The 15,504-nt window shown below is 46.7% G+C and overlaps 1 protein-coding gene across 1 annotated transcript in view; it reads left to right on the plus strand.

Annotated features, from left to right (window-relative positions):
- Nucleotides 1-15,504, plus strand: part of LOC120046587 (neuroplastin-like) — a 41,690-nt gene that overhangs the window by 4,874 nt on the left and 21,312 nt on the right. Inside the window, exons 2-5 of the mRNA XM_038991956.1 lie at nucleotides 5,393-5,740; nucleotides 9,606-9,780; nucleotides 10,412-10,506; nucleotides 15,336-15,469. Coding sequence (XP_038847884.1) covers nucleotides 5,393-5,740; nucleotides 9,606-9,780; nucleotides 10,412-10,506; nucleotides 15,336-15,469 — 752 coding nt within the window. The remainder of the gene's footprint in view (nucleotides 1-5,392; nucleotides 5,741-9,605; nucleotides 9,781-10,411; nucleotides 10,507-15,335; nucleotides 15,470-15,504) is intronic.

Here is a 15,504-nt window from a genome sequence, read left to right on the forward strand (position 1 = left end):
GGGTTAATCGGGGAGCAATGTTTGCTGGTTGATGGGGATAAGCCCATTTCAGCCGGGGATGGGGGGGATTTAACTCTCATGAAAGCGGTGGCTCCCCTCTATGGCCCGAATGGCTGTCCCTGAGTAGTTACAGTAAGATGGCAGAGGTCACCTCCTCCCTCTCATCTCAGCTGCTGTTGCTAACTGCCATTTATCCATAACACCACTCTAATTCATGCAGGCATCAAGGTTTATTGTTGATTTGTTCAAACGAATGAGGAAATCTATAGCCGCCCACCCATCGATGTGTTAAGAGCAGCTCAGAAACAGATACATCATCCTTCAACCCACAGCAGTGACTCATTTACAACTGTCAGAGCAGGAGGCTTTGTGAAACCTTGGGCAATCGGCCAAGTGTAACACCTCTTAACCAGATGCTGGAAGCCAGCTAAGTTGGCTCTCCTACAAAAGTCAGATATACCGGCTAAGACAATGGAGCATCACACCACAGTACACTGATACTACAGCTAGATCTGTAATGCCTGTGATTTCAATATCAAATTCAACATTCATTATATACTCCATTTTGAGTTTGTTTGTATTTATCCAACTATAGATTTGCTCATATTTCCCTGCCCCCACAAAAATAAATGCCCTGCACGTAGCCAGTGTAGTGGCCCTTGGGGTTATCTAGCTGCGGTCTGTCTGTGTTGTGGGACTGGGAGGCAGGTTACAGGTGGTTGACTCAAAGCCACTGCCTGCCTGCCTGGTGATGTGTGCTCTGCAGTCATCAGGGGGGAGAGCGCCCCAACTCACTCACTAGGCCGGGCACATGTGTGATGGGCCACCACACATACTTAGAGGGGATCTGTTCACCACAGTATACTCTATGATGCTATATGACATTATAATGAAGTGCCTCGCAGAATAAACAGAGATTAATGGATGCTTGTGATTCAGTCTGTGCTGTATATGAATCCCTCCTCATTATGGTATCATTTCATTCACATCACCTATGTAATTGTGGTAGTATCCCTTTAATGACATTACAGGCTACTCTATTCTATGAAAACCTCCTGGTTCTCTTCACTTTCTGTTGCCCTCCAAAAGAGTGGAGGATGTGAGGCCGGTCCAGTTCTTGGATCTCAGCGGATGCTTTAGTTGGGAGGCAGCCTGAGCAGAGACGGTGGGTGTCCAGGCTGGGCTTTACCCTCTGTGATGATGGGGGATGATCATGGGGGGTGGGCCCAGATGTTTCAGGGGAAAGACACAAACACTAATTACTCTGCATGTATCTGGGCGTCAGGCAAGATGGCACAAGGTCTGTGTAGGCTGTGGTCTGTGTAGGCTGTGGTCTGTGTAGGCTGTGGTCTGTGTAGGTTCTGGTATGTGTAGGCTGTGGTCTGTGTAGGGTCTGGTCTGTGTAGGCTGTGGTCTGTGTAGGCTGTGGTCTGTGTAGGTTCTGGTATGTGTAGGCTCTGGTCTGTGTAAATCAGGCCGGGCTAGTCTGGATCATGTCCAAATCATTTACCCTTTTCCTGTTGCCTTATTATTTACAGCTGCCTGTCACTCACTTCTAACTGTTGCTGCCAGGGTATGGTATGGTATGATCCTCACCTCTGTATTGTTCAGTCTCTGGAACATCTTGCTCCGGGTTGACCAGACTGAAGAGTGTTTGGCTTCAGTTGTGTACAGAACATACTGTCTCTAGCTGTGGAAACACAGTGGCTGCATAGCTAGAAGTGTTTGACCTAAAATGGAAAATGATAGCCTACAGTATAAACGCAGTCTCTTGGTTACAAACTGATACAGAACATTATTTACCCAACCAAAACACTAAGTATCTAGGTTCTATTGCAATAATGACATTTTAACGCAGTACTGACAGCTATGCGTAGGCGTCTAGTACCCCCCCCCACTAGTAACCCCCCCCCCCCCCCCCCCCCCCCCACTAGGCAGCTAGTAATCTCCCCCCACTAGTAATCTCCCCCCACTAGGCAGCTAGTAATCTCCCCCCACTAGTAACCTCCCCACACTAGGCAGCTAATAACCTCCCCCCACTAGGCAGCTAGTAACCTCCCCTCACTAGGCAGCTAGTAATCTCCCCCCACTAGTAACCTCCCCCCACTAGGCAGCTAGTAACCTCCCCCCACTAGTAACCTCCCCCACTAGGCAGCTAGTAACCTCCCCCCACTAGGCAGCCAGTAACCTCCCCTCACTAGTAACCTCCCCCCACTAGGCAGCTAGTAACCTCCCCCCACTAGTAACCTCCTCCCACTAGTAACTTCCCTCCACTAGTAACCTCCCCCCACTAGGCAGCTAGTAACCTCCCCCCACTAGTAATCTCCCCTCACTAGTAATCTCCCCCCACTAGTAACCTCCCCACACTAGGCAGATAGTAACCTCCCCCCACTAGGCAGCTAATAATCTCCCCCCACTAGGCAGCTAGTAACCTCCCCTCACTAGGCAGCTAGTAATCTCCCCCCACTAGTAACCTCCCCCACTAGGCAGCTAGTAACCTCCCCCCACTAGGCAGCTAGTAACCTCCCCCCACTAGGCAGCTAGTAACCTCCCCCCACTAGGCAGCCAGTAATCTCCCCTCACTAGTAACCTCCCCCCACTAGGCAGCTAGTAACCTCCCCACACTAGTAATCTCCTCCCACTAGTAACTTCCCTCCACTAGTAACCTCCCCCCACTAGGCAGCTAGTAACCTCCCCCCACTAGTAATCTCCCCCACTAGGCAGCTAGTAACCTCCCCCCACTAGGCAGATAGTAACCCCCCCCCCCCCCCACTAGTAATCTTCCCCCACTAGGCAGCTAGTAACCTCCCCCCACTAGGCAGCTAGTAACCCCCCCCCCCACTAGTAACCTCCCCCCACTAGGCAGCTAGTAACCTCCCCCACTAGGCAGCTAGTAACCTCCCCCCACTAGGCAGCTAGTAATCTCCCCCCACTAGGCAGCTAGTAACCTCCCCCCACTAGTAACCTCCCCCACTAGGCAGCTAGTAACCTCCCCCCACTAGGCAGCTAGTAACCTCCCCCCACTAGGCAGCTAGTAACCTCCCCCCCACTAGTAACCTCCCCCCACTAGGCAGCTAGTAACCCCCCCCCCCCCCCCCCACTAGTAACCTCCCCCCACTAGGCAGCTAGTAACCTCCCCCCACTAGGCAGCTAGTAACCTCCCCCCCACTAGGCAGCTAGTAACCTCCCCCCCACTAGGCAGCTAGTAACCTCCCCCCCACTAGGCAGCTAGTAACCTCCCCCCACTAGGCAGCTAGTAACCTCCCCCCACTAGGCAGCTAGTAACCCCCCCCCCCCCCACTAGGCAGCTAGTAATCTCCCCCCACTAGGCAGCTAGTAACCTCCCCCACTAGGCAGCTAGTAACCCCCCCCCCACTAAGCAGCTAGTCACCCCCCCACTAGGCAGCTAGTAAACTCCGCCCACTAGTAACCCCCCACTAAGCAGCTAGTAACCTCCCCCCCACTAGGCAGCTAGTAACCTCCCCCCCACTAGGCAGCTTATCTGCTCATGTGCTGATGATACAGTACATTACTGTTGAGCAGGTTGGGCTGTTCTGTGAGGGCCTGTAATCTGTTGTAGTAATACACACGACTATAGCGCCACAGAGAGACTGCCTGCTCTGCTATCTCTTCCTGTCTCTCTCGTCTTCAGCATAGTCAGAGTTAAGGTTAGGGTGTGGCGGCCTTTTATGTGATTCATCCGAGGACACATGGCGTAGAACAGGCAGTCAACAGAGGCCTTGCAACAGGAACCCTAAGTCACAGCCCGGGTGATGAGTGCATTAGGTCTGTGCTAGAATGTCCTTGCAACAGGAACCCTAAGTCACAGCCCGGGTGATGAGTGCATTAGGTCTGTGCTAGAATGTCCTTGCAACAGGAACCCTAAGTCACAGCCCGGGTGATGAGTGCATTAGGTCTGTGCTAGAATGTCCTTGCAACAGGAACCCTAAGTCACAGACCGGGTGATGAGTGCATTGGGTCTGTGCTAGAATGTCCTTGCAACAGGAACCCTAAGTCACAGCCCGGGTGATGAGTGCATTAGGTCTGTGCTAGAATGTCCTTGCAACAGGAACCCTAAGTCACAGCCCGGATGATGAGTGCATTGGGTCTGTGCTAGAATGCTGGCATATGGTTGTAGGGACTGACCTCTGCTGTGTAGCGGTAGTATGATTCATGTAATGAGAATGGCGTACACACACACACACACACACACACACACACACACACACACACACACACACACACACACACACACACACACACACACACACACACACACACACACAGTGATGATGATTCTGTGACATTTAAGTCCAGCTGATAGTGAATCACAGGATGGATGACCTCATTTCTAAAGTTGCCAACGCCATCATATACGCACAGACAATCAGATTGAAAACAAACAGAATGTATGTCTTGCTATAGAATAATAAATTACTACAGTACTAGTCATCAAAGCACATGCAATATCTGCTGTTTCAGCTTCAATGCATTTCACCTTTATGATTCCTGACTGAGTTAGTTATGTTCCGAACCAGATTGGCTGTTAGAGCAGTTTCCTATTTCAGTTCTCATTTGACCAGAATAAAGCATGGCCTGTACATAAGGTCCTCATCATGGTTCATAGGGCTTGATGGAAATTATACTCAGACAGTGTTACAAGTAGTCACATGACTTTCCATCGGCTTTGCCCTTTGACATAAATGTCACATCACACAACATGAGTTTCCTTAATGTGGCAAACGAACGAAACCCTTCTGTATACTGGAGAGCTTTATAGTCAGTTGTCATTTCAATCTAACATCAAAGAGATACAAGAAAGCAAAGGCTCTCCTATTATGCAATATCTGTTCAGAAACTCACAGGGGTATTTCTGTGTGTTTCAGTGACTGTCAGATATAACATTGAATCTATTTATGTGGTTTCATGAGGCAGGAATGTAATCTCTGCATGCCATGTAAAGGTTGACAGATAGGAGGAAAATATAACTCATTGATGAGATGAAGAAACATGTTTTGACTAAGTTGTCCATATGAGAAACATGATTTACTTGTAGTTCTACTGCATGTCAGTTTGCTATGTTGTTTCACGTTAGTAGTGTCAAATCTTTATACATTTCACAATGGTGTGAGTAGGCAACATATTTTGCACAGTAAATCCATTTTATTTGTTTGTTTACACAGAAAATATACAACCCACTTTAAGCGTTGTAGCTTGCTTTTTTTCTTGATTTGCCTTTAATCATCCTCTTCTTTTGTTTCCAACTGATCCCTGTTTGATTTGCTCCTACCTCCATCCCCTGGTCTCTCCATCCCCTCCCTCTTCCACTCTAACCCCTCTAACCCCTCTTCCACCCCCCTCCCCTCCTCCCCAATACACTTTTCCTCTCCAGCTGGGTTTGTGAAGTCGCCAATGTCTGAGACTAAGCTCACGCTGGACACCTTTGAGCTGTACTGCGACGTGATCGGTAACCCCACCCCGGAGATCCAGTGGTGGTACGCCGAGATCAACCGTGCCGACTCCTTCAAGCAGCTATGGGACGGCGCCCGCAAGCGCCGCGTGTCCATCAACACGGCCTACGGCAACAACGGGGTGAGCGTGCTGGGCATCACGCGCCTCATGCTGGAGGACTCCGGGACCTACGAGTGCCGGGCCAGCAACAACCCACGGCGCAACGACCTGCGCCAGAACCCCGCCATCACCTGGATCCGAGCCCAGGCCACCATTTCGGTGCTGCAGAGTGAGTGGTCTATGTCCTGTAGTACCTAGCTGGTGAACAAACTAACAATCCCCTGCCTGTCCCACCACCACACCTCCACCACAGCTGTCCCCTGGCAACGACAAATAAAACAAAACACCAACCACCACCTTGTTATTTGTTCATTTCAAAGACTTGTCTTTGTTTTATTTTTCTGTATAAGAAATGGGAAGGCATTGTGTTTTATTTCCTCCTAGAAGTACTGCCCTGTTGGGTTTTTGTTCTATTATGTTGAAAGCACCTATGTGTTCCCTCCTCGCCCTGCAGAATTTGAGGATTCTCAGAATTCCGTAGATTTCCTGCCTCTCCCAAAACCCTGAGCGTTTTGTTGTAGATCACCACAAACCCAGAAACCTCCCCTGTATCTGTCCACCTACCCCTCTTTCCTCCCACACCAACCTCTCCTTCCCCACATACAGCCCATCCTGGCCGTTCTGGCCCTCTCCTCTGTCTCATGTGTCCTTCGACAGTTGTCCCGTTTCTTTCCTTATTCTAAAAAAAAAATTCTAAATTTCATCCATTTATTTCTGGATTTCTTTTGTGATTTGTGTTTTTCTCTTGCGTTGAGTGGGTTGTTTTATTCACTTCAAAGCCCGGTGAAATTCTGCCCTGTCTGCACCATGTACTCTAGGCATCGCTGCGCTTTGAAGTTGTGCCGCTTATTTTAGTCGGGAAGGGGTAGATGCGACGTAAGAAGACAAGGAGGGAGCTGTCCAGGTGTAAAGCGTGCCCTTGTTTTAAACACATGACTCACCCTAATCCAATAAAGGACAGAACCCAGTGTGGTTCTTAAATGTATTTTTTCCTTTCTAGATTTGAGAGCTGGTTTCATTGCTCCAGCAGACAGTCTCTCTCTGGACTCGCCTGTGTACTGTATGACCTTGTACCTTCTTAGCCATTATTAAGTGTTTGAGCATGAATCAGTAATGACATGATATCCTCTCCCCTCTCTGCTGTATTGCATACAAACATTCAAACACACTGAATCTCAACTGGACCCTTTAAATGTGTGCACGCTCCATTGAGTGCCCAGCCCATTGGAGCACAGAGAGATATGGAATGTTGTTAGTCACAGCCATGCACCCAGAAACTCTCAGAGGTTTACTACAGGAGTCAGCTCCTTCATCTCCTGAGCATTACCTACTGATCTGTCTGTCGTACACAGCGTTTACCGTGCTGTTGGACTACTGTCTGACTGCATGTGCACACTCTCCTTATCTCACACCCATTACACTTCACTCCACCAGCTGGCTTGAGACGTGTACAGTCGGCCTACAGTAGATATCTTAGTTTACTGGTGGTAGAAATGTGTCCGTCATCAGGCTAACATGAAATTGGTCAATTCAATGTTTTCTTATTCAAAAGACACATTCATTCCTAAAAAGAGCAGATATTCTTTCCTTAAAAAATCTGTACATGTTCTAATAATTGAGTCGGACCTTTTGTCATCCAATATATTCTGTCATTACTGAGTGTGAACGTTCTTGTTATAGACATGTAATAATATGTGTATATAACATGTATACAACAGGCTATACACACTGAACCAAAGGAGACGATAATGTATAGTTATTGGGGAATGTTTTCAAACATGTGCTTGTCTTGTTGTAACCGTTTCATTTGTGATTGTGGGTCGATCTGGAGATACATTCCAAAGTCAAGGCCGTTTTTTTTATTAACTTAATATTGTTACTACATTTGTAATAAACTCCTTAGCTTAGGTAACAATTTAATCAACAGCGTACTTAATTGCACTAAATTAACTCATCTATACAGGCCTCAGTGTGATTTGGTTTAGATCCCTTCCCAACCTGTGTTGTGTTCTAGCTGCTCTGTTTAATGCAGTATGGTATGGCTCAACATACCAATCAAGTGGGCAAACATCCTCCCTCTGTCAGCAAGAAATAGCCATTACTGGCACCATCCTCTAGGACTGTATGCAGGTCATAATGGAATAAAATGTACTACACTGTTATGAGTGGGTAACACTATCAATGTAATGATGCTTTTACAATCCTAGACAGAGGTGGCCACGTGGGTCAGTGCCTGTGTGTTGTGCATGACATCACAGATTCATTCTCTTTTTGAGCAGGTGTCCTACAAATGACCTTCTTCTGAGCTGAGGAAACCTCCCATGGAAAACACTGTGCCTTTAATGCCTAATTGCAAATTTCTTGAATGAACTATTTCTGTGTAGTCTGTGTATATTCCCAGGATGCCACACTATGTGGGCTGAGAGGCCTGTATAGGGGTTCTGAAGCAGAGAGAGAAGGGGAGACAGAGAGAGACAGAGAGAGAGCAATAGAGGAAGAGATAGAGAGCGAGAGGGAGGGGGAGAGAGCCATAGAGTGAGAGAGAGAGAGAGAGAGAGAGAGAGGGGGAGAGAGCAATAGAGGGGAGAAAGAGAGTGAGAAAGGGGGGGGGGGAGAAAGAGAAGGAGAGCAATAGCGAGAGATTTCCCTCTAGCTATTGGGTATACAGAACTGCAGGAGTAGGTGCCATGAATGCTAATATAAGTCACTAGCCAGGACCCAGAGATGTTCCCCTCCCATCCTCTACTAGGAGGTTTGTAGTAGCAGCCAATAGTAAGATTATTATTCTCCTCTCCCTGGGGTTGTGTGGTTGCCATGGCTGGCCGCCGTGGGGGAGGGAGGGAGAGGAGCTTCCTCACTACCCAAGGCTGCCTGCCTGCCTGCGCTCTCTGATGACACATCCTGCTTGAGCCTCCCTCTATGTCCTTGAGAAATGGACCCTTGGGTTGCTCTGTTAACAAATACACTAAATGATTATACTAGTAAAGATCTAGTGGTTGTTATAGTGTAGTGCAGCAGTAGTCAAGCTGTTGTTCATCTCGTTTTTGTCTGCCACGATTATACAGTATACTTTGTCCTCTTCTGTTTAGCTATTGGTTCTACTTCCACCCAATAGGTTTGCTAAAGATGATACCTTATTCACTTCCTGGTTTTGGTTTGAATGACATGACAGCAGTTATGTGGAAGATAGTCATTGGATTGAAAACATGTATGTTGTTCAAATTTACCTTATACATTCAACCTCATGTTTGTATAATATCATGATAATTTCAAGGTTACATCACTCTTTACGTATCCAAGTGCCTTCCTGAATCAATTTAGACTGTTTAAAAGATATAGTACACCAAACCTTGTTGCTGTCAATATCAAATTGAGTGCTACTGAATGAATTAGGCATAATGATAATACAGTTAGGTTGAGGAAGTTATCAAGAGCCAGTGGTTCCAAACCAAAGATGCTTTGGTGCTGGTCATCACCTTAAAGATCATTACTTCCACGACTCCAGGTAGTCTAGCGGGTAAGCGTGTTGGGCCAGTAACCCAAAGGTTGCTGGTTAAAATCCCTAAAACGACTAGTTTAAAAATCTGCCGATGTGCGCTATTTGCACCTGTAAGTTGCTCTGGATAAGAGTGTCTGCTAAAATGTAAATGTAGTGTCAACATGATTATCATCTCAAAATGGGAGCGGGAACAACGGAGCTACTGTAGGTCTGTAAGGAGACTAATCATCATTTGACTTTTGCAGACTTCATTCTGTGAGGATATTTTAAGTATTTTTTTTTAAGTCCATCTATTGTACAGTAACAACAGAACCAGAGACAGATACAGGGTTTTGTGTTGCATGTATTTTCCTGCCGCTCCATGTTGTATTTCTTTATGTATGTGTGTTTTTGTTGTCTTATGTTCCGGCCCCAACTCTCACGCACGTCCGCCACTCAGTCTGTGTGTGGGGAATAGTTAGTATAGTTACAGTTCTGCTATAGTGTTGAGCCCCAATTCAATGATAAGGGGTTGCTGTCTCTCTGTGTGTTTCAGAGCCCAAGATCAATGTGTCAGATCAGATCATCCTGCCCTCGGAGACCAAAGGGCCCCCTGTCACCCTGCAGTGTAACCTGACCAACGCCCACGAAGGCCAACAAGAGAGCTTCTGGATGAAGAACGGAGTGGAGATCGCAGACACACGGAACGAGCAGAAGAACACAGAGTACATGTGAGTCCTTACTTATTCTGTAGTTCTCTTACTAGAGCATTCAACAAAGCCTTTCTAATTGTCACACAGACTATCAACACTAAGACCAATCACCCTGAGATGGAAATAAGCACCATGTTGCCAAGTCCTTTAGTGAAAACAGTTGTTTGGGCAGCCCCATCCCTCGCAGGGCATAGCCATCAGAGCAGCCCCTGAGCTTAGAGCAGAGCAACCAGCCCCTGTACTGCACAACACCCCCATAGACATCTCCCAGACTCTCCCCAGCCAGGCGCGGACGGCTACATGAGGAGACCACTGGGCAGCTCCTTTCCTGTCACATTACATCTCAGTACTCTACTAATGGCTGACCCCAGAACAGACAACCCCGTGCTAATCTCTCCTCTCTCCTGGCTGCCTAGAACACAGCACAGTGCTAACAATGAACGCTAAGGACTTCCACACAACATGCATCATTGGGTGATGTATCATTGGGTGATGCATCATTGGGTGATGCATCATTGGATGATGTATCATTGGGTGATGTACAATGATAGACAACAAAATTAGAGAAAATTAGTATTGTCTTTGCATACATGTTATTTTTGACTGATCTAAAGTTATGAAGTAACTGATATTTTGTGGTTTGTTGCAGAATCAAGAAACCAAGGTCAGACGACGCAGGGGAGTACATGTGTGTTTACACGTTTGAAACGGCTCCCAACGCCAACGCCACTATTGAGGTAAAAGGTAAGACTCTCCGACCACCAGATCTCACTCACGGTATAAACAAATGACAGATACACTGTTGATTTTTATAATTAACCTCCACTTTAATCAATACTGTCACTTGACCCTCTGCCATAACTAAGAGAGAGATAAAGTTCTCCTATGAGGGATCTGATGGATAACACAATCTAGAGCTACTTCCTGTGAACAGATCCCCTTCCAGTGACAGACGTTGAGATGTTGGTCCGGTGATGTGTTGTGGTGTTGACAGGCTGGCCTCTGGAGGCTGCTGTCACTCACTAAGAGGACAGGGCAGGACAGGCCAGCTGAAGGGAGGGACAGAGTCCTGTCTTCTCTGCTCTCTCTCTGTACACTCGATTCACACAGACACGCCTTCCTTCAGGCTAGTGTCTTCTCTGTACATACTGGTCTAACAGTGACTTACTTGATTTATTTTTATTAGCCAGATTCTTATTAAGATTATCAGTCATTTTGCACCAGTTACCACATATAATTGGCGCAGGACCAAGCGTATCGTATTTGTGTCATATTTGTTCTATTTTTTTTTTGGATAACATTGTTTCACATTTGAAAGCACATATTCAACTGTTAGGATCATTCATTGACGTGAAAGACACTTATAGAAACCTGACACCCTAGCGAGAAAGAAACGTCCTCACTGTCAACAGCGTGTCTACTATTTTCAGCAAACTTAACATGTGTAAATATTTGTATGAACATAACAAGATTCAACAACTGAGACATAAACTGAACAAGTTCCACAGACATGTGACTAACAGAATTGGAATAATGTGTCCCTGAACAAAGGAGGGGGAGGGTGAAAATCAAAAGTAACAATCAGTATCTGGTGTGGCCACCAGCTGCATTAAGTACTGCAGTGCATCTCCTCCTCATGGACTGCACCAGATTTGCCAGTTCTTGCGGTGAGATGTTACCCCACTCTTCCACCAAGACACCTGCAAGTTCCCGGACATTTCTGGGGGGAATGGCCCTAGCCCTCACCCCATGATCAAACAGGTCCCAGACGTCCTCAATGGGATTGAGATCCGGACTCTTCGCTGGCCATGGCAGAACACTGACATTCCTGTCTTGCAGGAAATCACGCACAGAACGAGCGGCATTGTGGCATTGGTGGCATTGTCATGCTGGAGGGTCATGTCAGGATGAGCCTGCAGGAAGGGTACCACATGAGGGAGGAGGATGTCTTCCCTGTAACGCACAGCGTTGAGATTGCCTGCAATGACAACAAGCTCAGTCCTATGATGCTGTGACACACCACCTCAGACCATGACGAACCCTCCACCTCCAAATCGATCCCGCTCCAGAGTACAGGCCTCGGTGTAACGCTCATTCCTTCGACGATAAACGCGAATCCGACCATCACCCCTGGTGAGACAAAATCGTGACTCGTCAGTGAAGCTCACTTTTTGCCAGTCCTGTCTGGTCCAGCCACGGTGGGTTTGTGCCCATAGGCGACGTTGTTGCCGGTGATGTCTGGTGAGGACCTGCCTTACAACAGGCCTACAAGCCCTCAGTCCAGCCTCTCAGCCTATTGCAGACAGTCTGAGCACTGATGGAGGGATTGTGCGTTCCTGGTGTAACGCTGGCAGTTGTTGTTGCCATCCTGTACCTGTCCCGCAGGTGTGATGTTCAGATGTACCGATCCTGTGCAGGTGTTGTTGCACGTGGTCTGCCACTGCGAGGACGATCAGCTGTCCGTCCTGTCTCCCTGTAGCACTGTCTTAGGCGTCTCACAGTACGAACATTGCAATTGATTTCCCTGGCCACATCTGCAGTCCTCATGCCTCCTTGCAGCATGCCTAAGGCACGTTCACGCAGATGAGCAGGGACCCTGGGCATCTTTCTTTTGGTGTTTTTCAGAGTCAGTAGAAAGACCTCTTTAGTGTCCTAAGTTTTCATAACTGTGACCTTAATTTCCTACCGTCTGTAAGCTGTTAGTGTCTTAATGACCGTTCCACAGGTGCATGTTCATTAATTGTTTATGGTTCATTGAACAAGCATGGGAAACAGTGTTTAAACCCTTTACAATGAAGCTCTGTGAAGTTATTATGATTTTCACGAATTATCTTTGAAAGACAGGGTCATGAAAAAGGGTTTAAAGTTTAAAAGTTGACAGCTCACCCTTGAAGTGGAATAACAGATTTTCCTCTGGGTGAGAAAGGACTTGCAAAACCCTGTTCTAGAGAAGCTTGCCTACACGTACAGTGCTTAAGCCAATTTGCTGTGACATTGCTTTGGTTATGCGTACTGAGCTTGCCATTGATTGTTATGCCTGCTGTGGCTGTATTAAGCGCTAGCTTCCTGTGAGGTTGGTTGGTTGCGTAACGCGGGTGATGACCGTGTATGCTCTGCAGCTTCCTCCAGCCTGAGAGATGACAGGCCTCATCTCCAATCAAACCTCAGCGTCCTGACCCTAGGGCCATGTGAAGGGAGGGAGGCAGGCAGAGAGGCTTGCTGCTCGTGGCTGTTAGAGCCTGCACAACACCGTTTCCTGGACATACAAACACCATGGCAGCACTGCCTTTCAACATTGTTTACTGTCTGGAAGTATTGACTGAATTGTTGACAGACGCTGTTAGTCGTATTTGGGATGCTGATGTCTTGGTTTGGAGGAAGCATGGACATGACAATTGTTTTTTGAGATAGATTTAGATACTTTTGCAAGCTTTCCTGTTAATTGTTACAGTTAAGGACCGATTGAGAAATAGACTCAATAAAAACTACAGAGAATGATCATTCTAAGCAGAAATACATGATAGTTCTGACCAATTGCATCCAATTAGTCTTGCCCTGCCTTATACAATGGCACTGAGTCCCATACCATTAAACCCATACTCGGTCGTACTACCAGGTCCCATACATTAAGCATGGTAGAGGGGCCGAGCCTGTGTGCTCTATGCTCCTGGCAGCTGAGCTCCCCCCAGCTCCCTCTGGCTGCAGTGTCCTTGGCGCTCCCATCTCTCCAGCTCTCAGCTCAGAGCAGGCAACAGATGGAGGCTTGTGGGATGGTGGTGTGGGATTAAGGTTCAGAATCCGCTCCCAGCCCAACTTTGTTATCCACGATGATACAATAAGCTGCTGTCCTGAGCATGCATATTTTGCACATCCCAATTATCTTTTGTATTTTTATATATACGATTTTTTGGTTTGCTATCCATGCATTTTTTAAAGAGATAATGCCACACGCCCTGTTGATTGAATCAAAACAATGATGCATTTTGCAGATCTAGATTTTTTTGCAAATTCCTATTTTTTATCAACCGCACGGTACAGGCCCACAGGATAATGTGTCATATAATTCTTTATACCATGGCATTGTTGAATACTTGTTTCTGATTGGCTTGAAGGGCATTCTAGAGCGTGCATTATTTCTCTATAAAGTACAGTATATCAGCAGAGTAGAATTCAATGGCTATAGTTCTTACATGTTCTATGTTTGAGCTGCTTTTGAAAGCAAAAGTCGAATTGAAAACATTATTGGCATTGTTTAATTCGATTTTCATAATAGCAAGCTAGGACTGATGGTTTGGTTAGTAAACTTGCTAGCTGTTTCAGTGGATGTTGAACACATTTCTTCCTGAAAATGAACACATTTCTAGCGGTAAATGTGTTAAATTATAACCATGGTATGCAAGGGATAATCAACTCGGGGCTCTATGCGTCACATGGAAAATAATGCAACTCCGTGGAAGGTTAGTTCCACTCCACACGATCATCAACTTTGAGCTTAAATGCTCTTTAAATTCAGTGGAGAGATGGGAGGTATCAAAAACAGTAAATAGAAATCGGACCTAATCGCCTCTTCCAGATAGACCACAAGAAGTTGCCTCTTTTCGATATATTTCTGACACACAGGCAGACAGACACATCCACACAGCAGCACTGTAGCTCAGTAATCACACAAGCTGCTGGGGGTGTGAAATGGAAGATTTCTGCCTGTTTTGGCGCCACTCAGAGGGCAGTCAGTCTCCATGCTGTCAGTCAGTCACAGTGGAAGTGAGCTGGGGATAACGAAGACGGAGATAAACGTGGCCCCTCCCCCACTAGCCAGAGAGCACGTGTTCACCATAGTTACAGTAGGAAGGATGATGTCACTTTGAGCTCAAGCCACTGCTGCTCAATCATCCTCCACGACAACGGCCACCGCGTGCTGCAGAAAACGCTGCAGCACCAGGCCAGCTTCTCCACTGATCCTGCTAAATTGCATGGAAGGAATTACCGTAATTTCAAGGATTAGCAAAAGGCTGTGGCAGTTGTCTCCCGGCTCCAGAGCCGAGTTAAACAGAGGATTCTGTTTGAAAACCCAGGGTGTCGCTGGGTTGGAGAATTTCACCTTTGAGAAAGTTTCTCAGTCATTCATTGATTGGCGTCTATGAACTGATACTCTGCAAGATATGTAGGCCTACTCCTTCAAAGGGCAGACTTGGAAATAAGCCTTAGCAAACCATGAGCTCTACCTTTTAAAGAAACTTGGCAATTGACTAAAACAGCTAAATGTGTCCCTGCCTCGATCACTGTGGTGATAAAGCATTGATTCCAGTGTAAGTCCATCTCCAGGGAAGTCAGTGCCTCACAGCTAAATCACGTAACAATTCCCCAAATCCTTTCTTAATTTACCATCAGTTTCATGTACATCTTAATGTTAGTTACCATAATCAAAATGGGTCCCGACAGACTTGACTATATTCTGACGTCTTGTTATTTAGAGAAGCCGATGAGGAACACCTTTGACACAAACATGGAACGTCTTGCATAAAATTTAGAATTTTTATTCAAATGCATTTCACTCCCTTTTCCCCTTGTTTTAGCGGCACCTGAGATCACGGGCCACAAGCGCAGTGACAATAAGAACGAGGGGCAGAGTGCTCTGTTGTACTGTAAGTCTGTGGGCTACCCCTTTCCCATCTGGACATGGCGTAAACTGGATGGCTCAAACTACATGGTACGTGTCCTCTTCCTTGGCTCTATATAATGCTA

This window comes from Salvelinus namaycush, chromosome 1, assembly GCF_016432855.1.
Source record: "Salvelinus namaycush isolate Seneca chromosome 1, SaNama_1.0, whole genome shotgun sequence".
NCBI lineage: Eukaryota > Metazoa > Chordata > Actinopteri > Salmoniformes > Salmonidae > Salvelinus > Salvelinus namaycush.